Here is an 18,949-nt window from a genome sequence, read left to right on the forward strand (position 1 = left end):
CTGTGACCTGTAGACTACTAATATATAGACACTGTCAGGGTATTAACTGCGACTTGTAGACTACTAAAATATAGACACTGTCAGAGTATTAACTGCGACTCATAGACTACTAATATATAGACACTGTCAGGGTATTAACTGCGACTCATAGACTACTAATATATAGACACTGTCAGGGTATTAACTGCGACTCATAAACTACTAATATTCAGACACTGCTGGCATCACTGCTTCTCTTTGCATAAAATCAATAATGACACCTCAGCTCAGACATATCCGGTGTAAGGCACTGCCTTATATATATATAGGGACATGACCACGCGTAGTAAGTCATTGCTACTTGAGAGCTTATCTGACCACCTGCTGCTCCTGCCATCTGACAACCTGCATTCACTGGCATTTGACAACAGCTACTAGCAACATCACCTGCACCATCTGTATCTAAACTTTTGACAACTCATAAAAGTCTATTGCACCACTGGTGAGTAGTTTCCTATAGTGAAATATTTTTACAAAAAAATTTGTTTGTAATTTTTAGTCCGTGTGCAATGACCACTGCAATTTCCAAATTTATTCTTCTATTTATTAGGCTCCAGCTAAAGATGTAAAATTAATTATCATATGAAAAAATAAAACATTAGAAGATGCAAACATAAGTTTATTCTAGGTCAGTTTTAGTGCATCCATCAATATCTATCACTGATTTCAGTAAGATCTGTCTATTTATGCTGTAACATCTGCAAGACTGGACAGTTATGTTGCTCAATTGACCTAAGCAGGGAACATGGTTTTTCTTTTTTTCTGAAAATTTTTTGGAACAGGATTCGTGTAGGTTCTTTTCCACAGAGTAAAATTAAGTTTCAACTTGTATATATATAAATATCGATTATGCCATTTGTAGGGCATCATTGATATATACAATCGATGTATACCGATTGTATATATCAATATATCTCGATGTATATGTATAATATCAATATATATTGATGTACATTATATATTGATGATGCCTTGTAAGGCATCATGGATATCATCAGATAACCTCTGACAAAAATCTGAACTTAAAGTCGTGGCTGCCAGCTATCAGAGCGGCAACCACTTCCTAGAAACATTGGCTTATGTTGAGCATTCCATCTCATCTATATTTTAAATGCACATTGATTATTCTAAGTAAAACTCAAAACAGATTAGAAAATAAACCACTTTACTTAAAAAGTTGTGGATAAATAATCAAGTTATTATCATTACTAAAGAAGGATGTCCACCTTATATCATTGAATAAATAAAGCGCGCTTGTTAGAAATTTCTGGAACAAAAGTTAGAGGCAATTGCCAGAAGTGATAACTGTGTTATACTCCCAAGAACTTTACTGAATAAAATGTTCATGACTTGTCCTCATACATCATCTTCCTTTCAATTCTTGATGAGGTTGGTTTCATTATTTGCTGATCTGTAAAATCGCAAGAATCAATCGTTGAGAAGACAACTCCGTTCTTTCAGTGACTGACTTTTCACTTTCTGTCTGTTGCTGTTTAGAGAGCACCAACTTAGTGTGCAACAGTCAGAGCTTTTATAGTATTTAACCTTTTCACTGCCATCCGTGTACAACTTTAGATTTCTGCTTACTGCCAGCCATTTTACCGAAAATTGCCGATTTGGTTGCATGATATAAATACAGTTTTTTTCAATTTCAAACCCTATCTAGAACATTTTTGTTATACGTTTTATGTTGCCAACATGTTAACAAACGATGTATCTATACTATGTGCATTGCTAAAGTTTTTGTGAAGCTGCGATAGCTACAAAGCTATAACAATCCTGTACAATATTCCTTACTTTTACAAAACTATTACTTTCACCACCGTCAGAGTCAGTACTGTCGCTTTTATTGTCTGAGTATTAAATTAATTCTGAATCTGAATTAGCTATAATGTCATCAACAAAAGCTATTCTGTTTCTAACACAGCAGGTGCTTGTGGCAGCCATATTATAACTAAAAAGTTCGATCGTCAGACAAAAATGTTTGTTTTTGACTTGGAATTTCCTGATCAAAGATTATAATTTGCTTCGCAAATGTAAGCTAATTTTTGTGGAGAATTATTTAGACAGCACTCTTAACGCCTTAAAATACTAATGATCGCTGGTAATGCTGTCATGAATCATTAATATTCAGTTACTAGGCAACCACATTAAATTTCGCAAAAATGCCTCTACAGTAGCCAATCATAGAATTTCCAGAAACTCGCATACGACAGTGAAAGGTTTAAACTAACAATAAATGTAAAGGGTTGATGTTAGTAAAAACTTTATTGTTCAATGATAGAATGCTATAATCGAATATATAATAATATATATTATAATATCTATAAAAGAATAACAATACTTTGTTCACTCATCTCTAACTAATGCACAATTGGGGCCACAGAAGAAGCTATGACCCAATGGTCTAGAAGAACTGGTCAATTCCCAAAAAGGACTCTGTTCGTGACAGGCACGAAATTCAACCTAAAATTTCTCTCTGCAACTGGGTTTGTCTCTAGTTGTAAAGGCTTATTTTGCCACTGGACTCAGACATGTTCAGCCAGTATCACAGAGCTATTGTTTGTGTAACACTGGCTCTTAAATACGCACAGCCTCTGCTTGCTGAGGGCTCAGCAGACATCATAGTCAATCTTTGAGTGATTGCTTACATATACGCAGCGCTGATCGCACTTTCCTCATCAACACTTAATTGGGACCTCAGGGAAACAAATGTGTGGGTTTACACAAAATTTCTAGGTCAGTATATAAAAACAAAATCAGCCATGAGTGAGAATATGCTTTAAATAGAAGCATTGCAGAACCTGTTGACATGTTCAGTGTGGCAAGTTACAACTTTAGAAAAACTTGGGAAAATGCAACAACTCAGGTCATATACCCTTTGTTGATCAATTTCTCCTTATGCATGTAGAGTTGTACTTGTTCTAAAAGGCACTTTTCAGCCAGACATAAAGTGTGACATTTTACGACGGATGTGCTCTAAGGGGCACCTGCCAGCAAAACATTCAAAATGTGACATGTTACAACAGATCTGCTTTAAGGGGCTCCCACCAGCAAAACATTCAGAAGGTGGCGTGTTACAACAGCTTGTTCAAGGACACATCACCTTAACATATATAGAATGTGTCATGTTACAAACGGCTTGCTGTAAGGAGACGCTCCTTACAGCAAGCCGTTTGTAAGCGATTTGTACAGCAAGCTGCTTCTTTTCACAAGGTTACGTCTGCGCTTACAAGGTTCAAACTTCTTGGCCTTCACACATTTGGCAGTCAAAACACTCATGCCTAAAAGGTTTTCTTTAGCACTCGTGTAACTCATTTCAAAACTAGTATGTTATTGCATGCATTTCTCAGCTGTTCAATTTGCTTGCAGACAAGAGAAATGACAGTTATGAAACGGACTATCCTCGTGGCTATGGCAGTCACTCTCCTTTTCACAACATCGTCTCTAGCAAATGTCATAGATGATTTGCTAGAGATGGAATCAGCAGAAGTAAGTTAACATGCGAATAAACCATCAGCTAATGTAACCTTTTCAAAAGCGTTGCAGTTTAATTTTACAGTGAGAGAAAGATCGCAGAATTGTCTGCCCTTGAACAACATTTGTTCACTCAGGCATACAAACCTGTTGGACTGGGCATGTTGACATTGATAAAAATGCCAATTTGCATTAAGGTCTTAATTTTATAGACAGTTCTCGGTGTGGAAACTGCTTGAAGGATCTTTGTGATGGAATAATTGTATAGATAACTCTGAGTAGTGGAGTAATTCTATGGAAGCTCCGAGTAGTAAGATGATTCTATGACTAGTATTGATGATAAAATAATCTAAGAAACAATATCAGTAATAGCATAACTCTCTAAATAATTTAACAAAACTGCACGATGCAAAACAATCAATGTCTAATGGTTAGAGTTTGTTTAAAAAAATTCATCTCAACTTTATCCTTTTTTGCCTGCCTTTTTTGTATAATTCGTGCTCAGACCACAACAACTAAAATCAAGTGCATTAGCAAGAGCCTTACTAGCACCTATTATGAACTTTCTGCAGATCGTACTTATGATGCAGTTACACCACTTACTCCCCTTACACCACTTATGCCACTTACTCCACTTACTCTATTTACGCCACTTAGTCCACTTACTCCACTTATTCCACTTACTCCCCTTACTCCACTCACTCCACTTACTCCACTTACACCACTTACTCCACTTACTGTATTTACACCACCTACTCCACTTACTCCCCTTGCTCCACTCACTCCACTTACTCCACTTACACCACCTACTCCACTTACTCCACTTACTGTATTTACACCACTTACTCCACTTACTCCACTTACATCACCTACTCTACTTACTCCACTTACATCACCTACTCCACTTACTCCACTTACTCCACTTACATCACCTACTCCACTTACTCCACTTACTCCACTTACACCACCTACTCCACTTACTCCACTTACTGTATTTACACCACTTACTCCACTTACATCACCTACTCCACTTACTCCACTTACTCCACTTACATCACCTACTCCACTTACTCCACTTACTCCACTTACACCACCTACTCCACTTACTCCACTTACTGTATTTACACCACTTACTCCACTTACACCACCTACTCCACTTACTCCACTTACTGTATTTACACCACTTACTCCACTTACATCACCTACTCCACTTACTCCACTTACTCCACTTACTCCACTTACATCACCTACTCCACTTTCTCCACTTACTCCACTTACATCACCTACTCCACTTACTCCACTTACTCCACTTACATCACCTACTCCACTTACTCCACTTACATCACCTACTCCACTTATTCTACTCCACTTACTCCACTTACATCACCTACTCCACTTACTCCACTTACGCCACTTATGCTACCATGTGTGTGTGAAATGCTGAAAACTCAAGACATTGGCAGCTTTGGTTAGCGTCGAAACCCATTAGTGTAAGCAGCAAAACTTTTGCGTTTGGTTTGCGGATAAAGGGTCATTATTGATGTCTAAACACATAAAATAAAATAGAGTCCCATTTGTAATCTTAATACAGCTGGTTTGCCAATCAGAACTCATAATGTCAATGTATTAATAACGACTTTGCTCAAATAATTTCTTCTCCTTTTAACTTGGGACATTCTAGCAGACGCGTGTACTCAGAATATCTTATTCATTTATATGAATGACAGAATAGATGAGACCATTTTTATAACAAACATTTTAATGTGACCACTTAAACCACCAGCGTAAGCACCTCCCTCTGAAGAACCACATTAGGCTGACAGAAAGAAATATAATTGTCGGACACGGCTAGATTTTGTCATTCTTACGATCAACTGCAGGGACCAAACTGCACTAAATATTAACTTTTTGATTAGTGGAGGAGTTACAATGGAGTTAATCAATGTTTGACAGTAGATGAATGTGTATAGGGGTTGTCTACCCTAAAGAACTTTTACTCTAGGCTATGAGCATATGTCGCTAACCGCTGAGAGTATGCGTAAACCAGAAAGGTTACACAAAGTTGTGTAAATGCACATTCATTAGCTTCAACTTTAGACCTCCAGTCACCTCCAGTCTTAATGAGAGCTTGGAGGGAGGAAGAAAGTACTGGCTGATTGTGTTGTTTAAAAACTACCATTAAAAGACTTTTTATCCACCTGTCACCATAGTAATAGGAAAGGTTTGAAAGCGAAAATTAGACTGCCTGCATTACATATTACATCATCCTTGTGTGCGAGAGTTCAGAGTTATTTATTAGGTGCGAACATACATGTACAATTTACTGGCGCAAAAGTGTAAACGTGTGCCAGGTGTGATGTCGGTAAAGGAAGCTGACAAATATTGTATTCATGGTGAGTAACTGCACGATTCTGGTCACTCACTTACCCTGTGCTTATAGGAATCACACTCAAAACAAATGGAAACGACCGAGATGTGTGAAGCTGGATGTCTGGATCGCCAAGTAGATGATTGCATCGGTGAAACAGGCAAAACACTAACCTGCCTTCGGTTGTACCGCATGCCGAGTGTGAAACTAGAATGTGGATTTATCTGTGGAAAAGAAGGAGAGAAGTAGAAGAGCTACCAGAACCCAATACTATATCTAATTTCTAATTATATTTTGTAAACTTTCTGTTCAGATAGTAATTGTTCGCTTGTTACTTTTACTTATTATAATCCACTCGTTAATTATAGACCATCTTTTAACTTATTGATGGAATATTTCTCTTTGGTGTTTAATTAAATGTATATTTATCACTCAGACACTGAAATACAGTATTACCATCATTTCATATGTGTATTTATGCAGTGAAACAATCTCTGAAATATATTACACTTTGGAATGTGTAGATAAGAGTTGATTGATTTTTCTTTGTACTCATATCGTTGGCCAAATGTCTCTTTGAGTTGGCGAGTTTGAAAAAAACATCACTTTGATTTTGGAGATTCCAAGTTATATTTAACTAATAACTCCATGACTTTAGAGGTTCAACTAATAACTCCATGACTTTAGAGGTTCAACTAATAACTCCATGACTTTAGAGGTTCAACCAATAACTCCATGACTTTGGAGGTTCAACCAATAACTCCATGACTTTGGAGGTTCCAACCAATAACTCCATGACTTTAGAGGTTTAACCAATAACTCCATGACTTTGGAGGTTCCAACCAATAACTCCATGACTTTGGAGGTTTAACTAATAGCTCCATGCAGGCTTGTATGCCCTGAGCTGGGGCATACAAGCGGGCGGCTGGGGCCGCCTCAACTTTTCAGTGATTTTTGGTGGTCAAGTACTAAGAATTGCAGTCTAACCTCATTCACTTCGAAATTCCAAAAACTAATTTACTAGCAGCTAGCGTTCTATATTGTCTCCGTGGGATCTCGCCAAATTATTGATATTGTGAGACTTTGGTAAGACTTGGAAACTGAAATTTATTGCTTATAGTGGGGGTGTGAAGAAGACCCCCAAACTTGCATTTTCATTTTCATATAAAACTTAATCAGCGTAGAATCAAAACATCGATGAGGAGCACTATGGGGCAGGCTCGTCTAAATATTCTTCTAATATTACACATATATAAAGATGTTGAAGTAGATACAGAATCAGTCGTGAAAGATTTTTGCCATATAGACATTGACAAAACAAGAGCTATTGCAATAAAGAAGTAATAGCTATTGTTCTGTCAATGTCCCTTACAGAAATCTGTAGTGTCATGAGTTTTATTTCCTTCGTTGAATCTAGAAAAAGTTTTGCCTACCACGAACAATAAGCATATTTATGTAGATTTTGATGCTTACAATTGATTGCATTTAGGCATACATTGAGGTTTGGTGATGCTTAAAAGGCTCAGAGCTTTGGGATGCTGCCCCAAACCTCGTTTGGGGGCTTACACCGCCCCCAAACCCTCAGGTGTTCATAACTAGTCGCCTAACATTTGCAGCCTCAACTGGCAACCAGGGAATACAGGCCTGGCTCTATGACTTTATAAGTTCAACTAATAACTCCGTGACTTTTGAGGTTCACCTAATAACTCTGTGACTATTGAGCGCTCACTTGTTTCTGTAAAACTTCTCGAAACCCAGCGCTAGCCAGACTCTATAACAAACACTTTGTCGCTAGTGTTCTTATGGCCCCTTTAAGAATAAGGTTAGCATTCCAAAACACCTCGGGGAATTTCTTGACGTCAAGCCACCGCGGAGGTGTTGAACTATTGTAATGTTTCTTCTCTCATCGTCACGTTGTCTTTTAACGCCCATAACACGCAACAGCTTAATAGCGAATAGTCTCATGCTCGTGTACTGTAAACATGAGAGCCATTGGGATTAGTAGAGCCATGGTCCTGACTGCCAGTTCTGTAGGTGACACATTTTTTGTAAGACGTCATACCATGATTATGCAATATGTCAGCTCAACACTTACAAGTTTTGTTTATTGACCACATCTCACATTCATCTCACATTCATCTCACATTCATCTCACATTCATCTCACATTCATCTCACATTCATCTCACATTCATCTCACATTCATCTCACATTCATCTCACATTCATCTCACATTCATCTCACATTCATCTCACATTCATCTCACATTCATCTCACATTCATCTCACATTCATCTCACATTCATCTCACATTCATCTCACATTCATCTCACATTCATCTCACATTCATCTCACATTCATCTCACATTCATCTCACATTCATCTCACATTCATCTCACATTCATCTCACATTCATCTCACACTCATCTCACATTCATCTCACATTCATCTCACATTCATCTCACATTCATCTCACATTCATCTCACATTCATCTCACATTCATCTCACATTCATCTCACATTCATCTCACATTCATCTCACATTCATCTCACATTCATCTCACATTCATCTCACATTCATCTCACATTCATCTCACATTCATCTCACATTCATCTCACATTCATTGCACATTCATCTCACATTCATCTCACATTCATCTCACAAAGTTATTGTTCCTAGCAGCGAGATGTATTTATACAATGTGCTCATGTTTTCTGCACAGAATCAGGAGCTTCTAAACCATAACTGTTTGTGAAACAGTTCACTCCGTTATGAGTTTAACACGTAAATTCTGTGAAAATATCTCTCTCATTTAGATTGTAGATTTTCAGAACTGTAGATGCTACATTTTCACTTGTTTTGTTACAGCCAATTCACATCTTTAATTAATCTTCAACATATATCCTTTCAGATGCTGAGTACCAGCTTGTCAAGTAAGCAGTCCATAAGCTATGTTGAAGCTTACATTCTCACTGAGCCAGCCATTTATGTCAGTTATGTCAGCTTATGTCACCTAATTAGTTAGCTATATTATGCACACTCCTAGTTAGAGAGCTATATTGTATGCACCCTTAGTTAGCTAACTATATTGTATACAGCCCTGATTAGTTAGCTATATGGTATACACCCCTAGTTACCTAACTATATTGTATACAGCCCTGATTAGTTAGCTATATGATATACACCCATAGTTAGCTAACTATATTGTATACAGCCCTGATTAGTTATCTATATGGTATAAACCCCTAGTTAGCTGACTATATTGTATACAACCCTGATTAGTTAGCTATATGATATACACCCATAGCTAGCTAACTATATTGTATACAGCCCTGATTAGTTAGCTATATGATATACACCCCTAGTTACCTAACTATATTGTATACAGCCCTGATTAGTTAGCTATATGATATACACCCCTAGTTAGGTAATTATGTTGTATACAACCCTGATTAGTTAGCTATATAATATACACCCCTAGTTAGCTAACTTTATTGTATACAGCCCTGATTAGTTAGCTATATGGTATACACCCCTAGTTAGCTAACTTTATTGTATACAACCCTGATTAGTTAGCTATATGATATACACCCCTAGTTAGCTAAGTATGTTGTATATAGTTTTGCGCTTTAAAGGCACATATTTCTTAGCTTGTAGCTGCGGCAAATAGCAGGAATGTAGCTGGAGTTCACCCTGCCCATCATCTCCTCACCCCTATTACTACTTTCATCTATACACCCCTATTTCTACCTTCATCCATACACCCCTATTACTACCTTCATCCATACACTCCTATTACTACCTTCATCCATACACTCCTATTACTACCTTCATCCATACACTCCTATTACTACCTTCATCCATACACTCCTATTACTACCTTCATCCATACACTCCTATTACTACCTTCATCCATACACCCCTATTACTACCTTCATCTATACACTCCTATTACTACCTTCATCCATACACCCCTATTACTACCTTTGTTCGTACACTCCTATTACTACCTTCATCCATACACCCCTATTACTACGTTCATCCATAAACCCCTATTACTACCTTCATCCATACACCCCTATTATTACCTTCGTTCATACACTCCTATTACTACCTTTGTTCATACACTCCTATTACTACCTTCATCCATACACCCCTATTACTACCTTCATCCATACACCCCTATTACTACCTTCATCCTTACACCCCTATTACTACCTTTGTTCGTACACTCCTATTACTACCTTCATCCATACACCCCTATTAGAACCTTCATCCATACACCCCTATTACTACCTTCATTCATACACTCCTAGATTGTTATATGACTCACCGAGTAGAACAGCTTTTTAACCTTGTAAAATCGACAAGACATATGGCCTATGGAAATGCTTACACAAATGCAATGCTTTCTTACATTCCCTTGTCACCTCTTGAAACACAATAAAAGGCGAGCCAACTGCAGTCAGAGCGTCACAAGGCTCTGCACACCCTGATAGAAACATAGTGAAGAAGTCTGTGTTAGGGAAGCTAGCTTTTGTTGGTAAGCTCATTCTTTTGCGGTCTTGTTAGACAGTTTTATATGAGATAAAGTCTCAACTGCTTATAAAAACTTTTGCTTGTAGTTTTTGGTCTGATCACTCGAGGAAGCTTGAAAGCTGAACACTGTCGGAAGCTTGAAAGCTCATGAATGGCTAATTGACTAGACTCAGTTTTTACAGCAAGCGAAAATAACATTTTCACATCAAGCATAGCTATATCTTTCAAGTGGCTTGAGAATTTTGTTACTTAGCTATTGTCTGCTAGAATACCCAGCTTTCCTTGTTATAGACGAATTGTGCTATGAGCAGACAGTTGCACTTGATTGCGGCGTTAAGTACTTTCTCAAAAAGATAGTCTCACTTAAAAATCCACAAGATAGTTTTGCAAAAATAAAAAAGATTTTTGCTTTGATCTTCTTTAAAGGTTAGAGATGATATGACAGAAATCACATTCCTATCTGCTTGAGCACTTTCATTTTCAAATTTAACACAATATTTTCTATAATTAAAAATACATTTTCTACGTGTTCAGCAACAAATAATAAAGTGCTAAAAAGAATAATTGCTGAAACATTTGTGAATTTCACCTCAAAAAAATAGTTAAATTTGTGTATTGAATCAAAAATTATTTGTATTGTCAAAAAATAACTGTGTATTGCAAGGAAATATATGTGTATTGCAGGAAAGTACTTGTGTATGGTAGGGAAATATATGCGTATTACAGGGAAATATATGTGTATTGCAAAGAAATAGAAGCGTATTACAAGGAAATATATGCGTATTGCAGGAAAATATATGCGTATTGCAGAGAAATATATGCGTATTGCAAGGATATATGTGTATTGCAAGGAAATATATGCGTATAGCAGAGAAATATATGCGTATTGCAAGGAAATACGTATATGTGTATTGCAGGGAAATAGATGTGTATAGCAGGGAAATATATGTGTATTGCAGAGAAATAGATGTGTATTGCAAGGAAATACGTATATGTGTATTGCAGGGAAATAGATGTGTATTGCAAGGAAATATATGTGTATTGCAGGGAAATAGATGTGTATCGCAAGGAAATATATGTGTATTGCAGGGAAATAGATGTGTATTGCAAGGAAATATATGTGTATTGCAGGGAAATAGATGTGTATTGCAAGGAAATATATGTGTATTGCAGAGAAATATATGTGTATTGCAGAGAAATATATGTGTATTGCAGAGAAATAGATGTGTATTGCAAGGAAATATATGTGTATTGCAGGGAAATAGATGTGTATTGCAAGGAAATGTATGTGTATTGCAGGGAAATAGATGTGTATCGCAAGGAAATATATGTGTATTGCAGGGAAATAGATGTGTATTGCAAGGAAATATATGTGTATTGCAGAGAAATAGATGTGTATTGCAGAGAAATATATGTGTATTGCAGAGAAATAGATGTGTATTGCAAGGAAATATATGTGTATTGCAGAGAAATAGATGTGTATTGCAAGGAAATATATGTGTATTGCAGGGAAATAGATGTGTATCGCAAGGAAATATATGTGTATTGCAGGGAAATATATGTGTATTGCAGGGAAATATATGTGTATTGCAAGGAAATATATGCATATTATAAAATTTTCAAATATTAGTCAGCGTCTTCCCTTGTATTTGAAAATGTAATTGTGTGTTAGAAAAGTGTTTTTTTGCAGAAAAGTATTTTCTACAGAGAAATATTTTTATTTTACAGAATTCACTCCAGCCAACAGGGAAGCTTGTATGATGAAGTCTGTGATCCCACTGTTGTTATTAGCCTTAGTTTCCACGCTTATCGTCTCTGCGCATTCTGACCCCGTAGAAGACTACCTGCGTGCGAGAGCTGAGGATTCTAGTGAGGTGTGTTCCCTTTTATAAATGATATACACGTCTCTAAAATATCGATGCGCTTATCAACTTGTGTCTCACACATTGTATTAGACTTCAACTTAAATATAGTCGTCTTGCAAGCAGTTATAGAAACTACCGGTAGTTGCCTTGAAAGACAATAAGCACTCGCAGCCTCCCGTCAAACGGTAAAACCACCTCCGCTAACAAAATTATACAACATTCAATTTAGCCGAAACTTTTGCTTATAATTTTTATCACAATGCTGCTTCAAGCATTACATGTAAACAATACGTGCTGTCGCCTGACTTGTTAAATCTGTTTGTTACTGTAGCGATTTTGTAATGTAACCAGTGGCATAGGAATGCTGAAGAGAAACACTGAATGAAACACGTGCAGCTATAAATGCTATCTGATGATAAGACCGCTCGCTGACGTACTTGAAGGTCTAAAATGTCATTCCTCTGTTTGGCAATGCTTCCGGCACTTCTCTGTCTAGCATCCTGCGAGGATTCAATGCAGTTGCTCGCGTCAAAAAGGATTAATAAAAGGTTGCTAGTGGTTCCTGAGCACGATCTGATAAACAACCTGCCGAGTACATTCCGCTCTTGGGACTTTTCTTTGCAGTTTGCTCAGTCTGCTCTCCGCTGCAGGAAATGTTTTTATGCAATACCTCATGGTTCTTACATTTGCGGGAAACGGAGTGTGTGGGCAGTTCACTGCAACAGCGGTCAGATTAGCGCATGCTCACATGCTAAACAGGCATGAGTGTGTCAACGTTGTTTTCCTGTCATTAGCCACCGTGTTAAAAACAAGGCCAACATTTCTAAAAAAATTAAATATGGCTTGCTAGTGGTTTAAAACTCCCAACCTGTAAACAACAGGCAGGGGTTCAATCCTTCGTTTTTTCGTGACGTCATTCTATCGTTGTCTGCCATCTTTATGGACAACTTTTATCGTTAAAAACACAAAGCTTCGGCAATTAACTATTGCAAACAATGCTTTTGTTCGCAAATTTTTTATTTTAGTATCAAAACAACACCAAATATACTATTAATCAAGAGAATGACGATCGTTTTCTACAAAGGTGGCGGCTTTTTCATGGACGAGCGCATGTGCAAACAGGGTGATGACGTAAAAAAATGATGGATTCCCAAGATATGCTGGTGGTGATAGGAATGACATCCAAATGTAAATTGCCATCCGCAACTGGGCATGTCTCTAGCTGTAAAGGTTTCCTTGCCACTGGGCTGTAGCATGTCTAGCCAAGATCGCATAGCCATTGTTTGTGCAATAATGCTTTTAAAATACGCGCATACAGTGAGCTAAATGTATTGCAGTAAACTGCAACAGTAAGCTAAACAGACCTACTCGATCTTCAAGAGATTGATAAAAAAAAACAGAAATCGTCTCATCTTTGAACATGCAAAGGTTAAAACAGTCAGATAATGCTTTTATCTCAAAAAGTTTTCTTTGCCATTTAACAGCTGTTTGGTCTCTCTAATCTTTTTTGAGATTCAAAATGTTATTTCACTCTCAAATGGTCTTCTTGACTTCAGTTAGAATTGAGTACTCACAGTTTGTCATGCTTCAGAGTTAGAAATCCGTCACGTGGCTCCAAGGTAAAGGAAAATTAAGAACGTGTATTTATTTAGTCAGCGAGCCAATCGTTGTTGAAGATGCTTAATGAATAGAAGTCAGCGGAAGCATGACTCATGCTCACGGTGAAGCAATTCTTATGCGACTGCAGATTGTATGTTGGCTTTGACATTGGCTGGTAGCTCATCCGTGAGACGGTAGTGTCTTTTCTTGGGCAACATTGTGTATAAGGCTCTGAATAACTATTCTAAAACTGCTCATACAGGGCTCATAGGTTATGAGCCCTGTATGAGCAGTTTTAGCATAGTTACAGGCGATCTCAACATCCTCGAGATGTCGCATTATTTAGTTTGTGATATCTGGCATCTGTCTTTCTTCTGCACCTCTTAACCTTGTATCATTTCAACCAACTTCTCTTCATACCACTCATTAACTCGCTGCATGATTTCTTCTCGAGTCTGCCTGTGTCCATAATGCCAATGTTTGGCAAGACTCTTATTCTGAGTCAAGATATCTTGTGTCTCATAGTTGGTGCACTAATCATTGATGTGCTCATTGTTGACGTGCACATAGTTGGTGTGCTCATTGTCAGTATGCTCATAGTTGGTATGCTCATTGTTGGTATGCTCATAGTTGGTATGCTCATTGTTGGTATGCTCATAGTTGGTATGCTCATTGTCAGTATGCTCATAGTTGGTATGCTCATTGTTGGTATGCTCATAGTTGGTATGCTCATTGTTGGTATGCTCATAGTTGGTATGCTCATTGTCAGTATGCTCATTGTTAGTATGCTCATAGTTGGTATGCTCATTGTCAGTATGCTCATAGTTGGTATGCTCATTGTTGGTATGCTCATAGTTGGTATGCTCATTGTTGGTATGTTCATTGTTGGTATGCTCATAGTTGGTATGCTCATAGTTGGTATGCTCATAGTCAGTATGCTCATTGTTAGTATGCTCATAGTTGGTGTGCTCATAGTTGGTATGCTCATAGTTGGTATGCTCATAGTTGGTATGCTCAGTGTTGGTATGCTCATAGTTGGTATGCTCATAGTCAGTATGCTCATTGTTAGTATGCTCATAGTTGGTATGCTCATTGTCAGTATACTCATAGTTGGTATGCTCATTGTTGGTATGTTCATTGTTGGTATGCTCATAGTTGGTATGCTCATAGTTGGTATGCTCATAGTCAGTATGCTCATTGTTAGTATGCTCATAGTTGGTGTGCTCATAGTTGGTATGCTCATAGTTGGTATGCTCATAGTTGGTATGCTCAGTGTTGGTATGCTCATAGTTGGTATGCTCATAGTCAGTATGCTCATTGTTAGTATGCTCATAGTTGGTATGCTCATTGTCAGTATACTCATAGTTGGTATGCTCATTGTTGGTATGCTCATAGTTGGTATGCTCATTGTCAGTATGCTCATAGTTGGTATGCTCATTGTTGGTATGCTCATAGTTGGTATGCTCATAGTTGGTATGCTCATTGTTAGTATGCTCATAGTCAGTACGCTCATTGTTAGTGTGCTCATTGTTAGTATGCTAATTGTTGGTATGCTCATAGTTGGTATGTTCATAGTTGGTATGCTCATAGTCGGTATGCTCATAGTCGGTATGCTCATAGTTGATATGCTCATTGTTAGTGTGCTCATTGTTGGTATGCTCATTGTTGGTATGCTCATAGTTGGTATGCTCATAGTCGGTATGCTCATAGTTGGTATGCTCATAGTTGGTATGCTCATAATCGGTATGCTCATAGTTGGTGTGCTCATAGTTGGTATGCTCATAGTTGATATGCTCATTGTTAGTGTGCTCATTGTTGGTATGCTCATTATTGGTATGCTCATTGTTGGTATGTTCATTGTTGGTGTGTTCATAGCTGTGTACACCCTAAGTTAAACTTGCCCACACAAAAAATGTCTTATATCTAAAAAGGTTGTTGCAACTAAAAACTTAAATGATTTTGTTGGCGAGATTACTTGTTAATACCGTATACTCCTTCTCTTTACAACATGGACCCTCTGACAACTCACGACTGTATTCCTCATTGGTATCTAGATAGGTTCAGTGGTTGTGTCACTGAGGTACACACAACCTTACTCATTTTATGCCTAGTGCAGTTCGCAGGTCGCTACGGTGGCTTTACACAACACAATACGATTACTACAGCAACTTCCCATGACAGAATACGACAACTACAGCAACTTTACATGACAGAATATGATCACTACAGCAACTTCACATGACAGAATAGGACTACTACAGCAACTTCACATGACAGAATATGATCACTACAGCAACTTCACTCAACAGAATATGGCTCTTTCAACAAGTCTCTCTGCCTCAGTTGAATGTCACTATTAATATAATAATATTACTTGCACAAATTATTTAAAAACTGAAAGGTCGCATTTTATAAATATGAGTTTAGTTTGGTTCAACACTGTTGACATGTAAACATGATATACTCTGTCATGTTGCATACTTTTGCTTTAGGGCCTCTGTAAGCGTACAGAAGCCTCGAACTTTTTCTAGTTCACCTATGGATCCTTTGCTTGAAGTCATGTTTTCCTCTTTGTCAGTGGTTTCAATGTGATTTCAAGGTGGTGATTAGCAAGCCAGCACTTGACATGGATGCCTGTCGACAAGGTTGCCTCAATTACGAAGTAGCGAAATGTTCTACAGCTCTTGGGAAGCAATTGAGTTTAAGATGCTTTCAAATCTCTGAAATGCCCGACGTGAGATCAGACTGCACCGAGTTCTGCGCCAAGGCTCTTGCTATAGTGAGAATGAATGAATAATTGTATGAACAATCATTTATGTTGTCTTTCAGAGTCCTTGTGAACCATTACGCGTTATGTGGAATAACCTCTTTAAATATTCGTGATATATTATATTTATATATTTAATCCAAAAGCTTAATAAAGTTACATCTTACCATGGCAACACTTACTAAGCTTGCCCCAAAGTCGTGGTAGGAGTGTGAGCAAACCTGACTATGCATGATAACCCTCTACTGCTCCATAAAGAAGCCATGCATAGCACATAGTAAACACATAGCAAGTTGAGTGTATCTGCCATGTATAGCACACAGTATGCACTTAGCAAGTTGAGTGTATCTGCCATGTATAGCGCATAGTAAGCACTTAGCAAGTTGAGTGTATCTGCCATATATAGCACATAGTAGGCACCTAGCAAGTTGAGTGTATCTGCCATGTATAGCACATAGTATGCACTTAGCAAGTTGAGTGTATCTGCCATATATAGCACACAGTAAACACTTAGCAAGTTGAGTGTATCTGCCATATATAGCACATAGTAGGCACCTAGCAAGTTGAGTGTATCTGCCATGTATAGCACACAGTAAGCACTTAGCAAGTTGAGTGTATCTGCCATTTATAGCGCATATACCTGTAGTAATATATATAGTACTATATGTATATGTACTATATGTGTATATGTATACTACATATATAGTCAGAGGCCGAGTTCTCCAGCAGTAGCTGCATGTCAGAGGCAGAGTTGTCCGATGTAAAATGTCCAATGTACAAACAATGTAAAATTGTACATTTTACATGTACAATGTAAAATGTACATGTATATTTCACATTTCCGTAATTTTCCTATGAAATAAGGAATAGCAGGAAATAGTAATGTGATATTCATCACATCGCATTACCCGCACTGTGGTAGACGTTACTGCATAGCGGACAATCTTCTTACCCAAACAATTTACTCTCAATAAGTACAATTTTTTACCAAAATTCATATTCTCTCTTTTGCTAAACCCTCAATTAAGATAATAAACATTAGTTCAGAAAACAATTTTTTCTATATATACCTACTAGCTCCAAATGTATCCAGCGAGCTCGAAAATAGATTATTTTTGTCATGAGTTGATCAATGGTCCTGGCCTATTTAAACGCCACCTCTATTTGACCGTCACCCTAAAAAATGGGTTGAAAAATAAAGTGCCATTCTCCATTTGAACGCCTCCTCCATTTCACCCCTACTTTAGAATTCTTTGATCTTTACGAGCCCTTAGTATTGACTGATCAGTAGAAAAGTGTCCACACATCGTATTAATAATGATTCGTTTACATCATTAACAATCAATTCTCTCGTTGTCCAAATCCAAAGCTTTTCGCTTTGTTTTTTGTTAAAACTTTGAAAGTATCACCATAAAAATAATTAATAACTGTCTCAGACTAATAGTAGTTTCTTGTTTAACGCGGTCTTGATGTTTCCAAGTACATGTACATGCAAATAAAAATTTACGATGGTAAACAAATGACTAGTTTTAGGGTCAATCAGTCAATGTTGCATTTACCGAGCAAAACTTTTGTGCATTGCATTTGTACTAAATGCAATGCGCAAAAGTATTGCTATGCCAAAAAATTGTTTGGACCAATATCAACTAGTTCAGTAGTGCAGAAGAAGAGTTGAAGTCAGAAGACATTGTGGAAAGTATTGGACAACCACAAGATGTTTGTTCCATCTAGAGCAACAATCAGAACACAGCTATCTGAGCAAACGATGCTAATATTATTATTTTAAAAACGTTAATTTTTAATTCTGTACGTAATATAAGTATGGTTCATGTTCATGAATATATATATACATATATTTGTAGCATTTGATCGATTACCATTATATAACTTATAAATATGCAGATTTATAGCATGTTATTTAATAGCGTCCTTGCTGCTATCTTAACACGGCTTACAATGGATCGATGCTCATAACTCAACTTCTGTTGCACATAAAAAACTATTTTTGGCTGCAAACTGCAGCAAATGTATCAATGCGTGCAACAAGCTCTTATTCAACATTGTTAAATATAAAATAAAAATATGCCTTCAAATTTAGAGTGAAATAAAAAATTGAAAGTTCTAACTAATTACAAAGCATGGCGAATGCTATAATATCATTGTAGGTTAATTGCAACGGATAACAACAACTGGTAGAGATATTTCTTGGCGTTCCCAATGCATATTTTATTTAGAGACCTTTTTAGCAGATTTATTTCATTTCGAAAGGTTTCATATCGGTTCACCAAAAAAAGGA

At 37.3% G+C, this 18,949-nt stretch overlaps 1 protein-coding gene and 1 long non-coding RNA gene across 2 annotated transcripts; both read left to right on the forward strand.

Moving 5' to 3' along the window:
* Nucleotides 1–329: 329 nt before the first annotated feature.
* LOC137401711 (uncharacterized) lies at nt 330–6,419 on the forward strand. Its single transcript, XR_010979385.1, has 3 exons — nt 330–481; nt 3,412–3,531; nt 5,957–6,419. It is a non-coding gene; the product is annotated as an uncharacterized lncRNA (long non-coding RNA).
* A 3,926-nt stretch (nt 6,420–10,345) lies between these two features.
* Nucleotides 10,346–16,715, forward strand: LOC137401381 (uncharacterized). The gene is made up of 3 exons (XM_068087698.1): nt 10,346–10,426; nt 12,151–12,296; nt 16,486–16,715. The coding sequence occupies exons 2-3, from the start codon at nt 12,180–12,182 to the stop codon at nt 16,681–16,683; spliced, it is 315 nt and encodes a 104-aa protein (XP_067943799.1). The 5' UTR covers nt 10,346–10,426; nt 12,151–12,179; the 3' UTR covers nt 16,684–16,715.
* The last annotated feature ends 2,234 nt before the right edge of the window (nt 16,716–18,949 follow it).

Source organism: Watersipora subatra, chromosome 8 (assembly GCF_963576615.1).
Source record: "Watersipora subatra chromosome 8, tzWatSuba1.1, whole genome shotgun sequence".
Lineage (NCBI taxonomy): Eukaryota > Metazoa > Bryozoa > Gymnolaemata > Cheilostomatida > Watersiporidae > Watersipora > Watersipora subatra.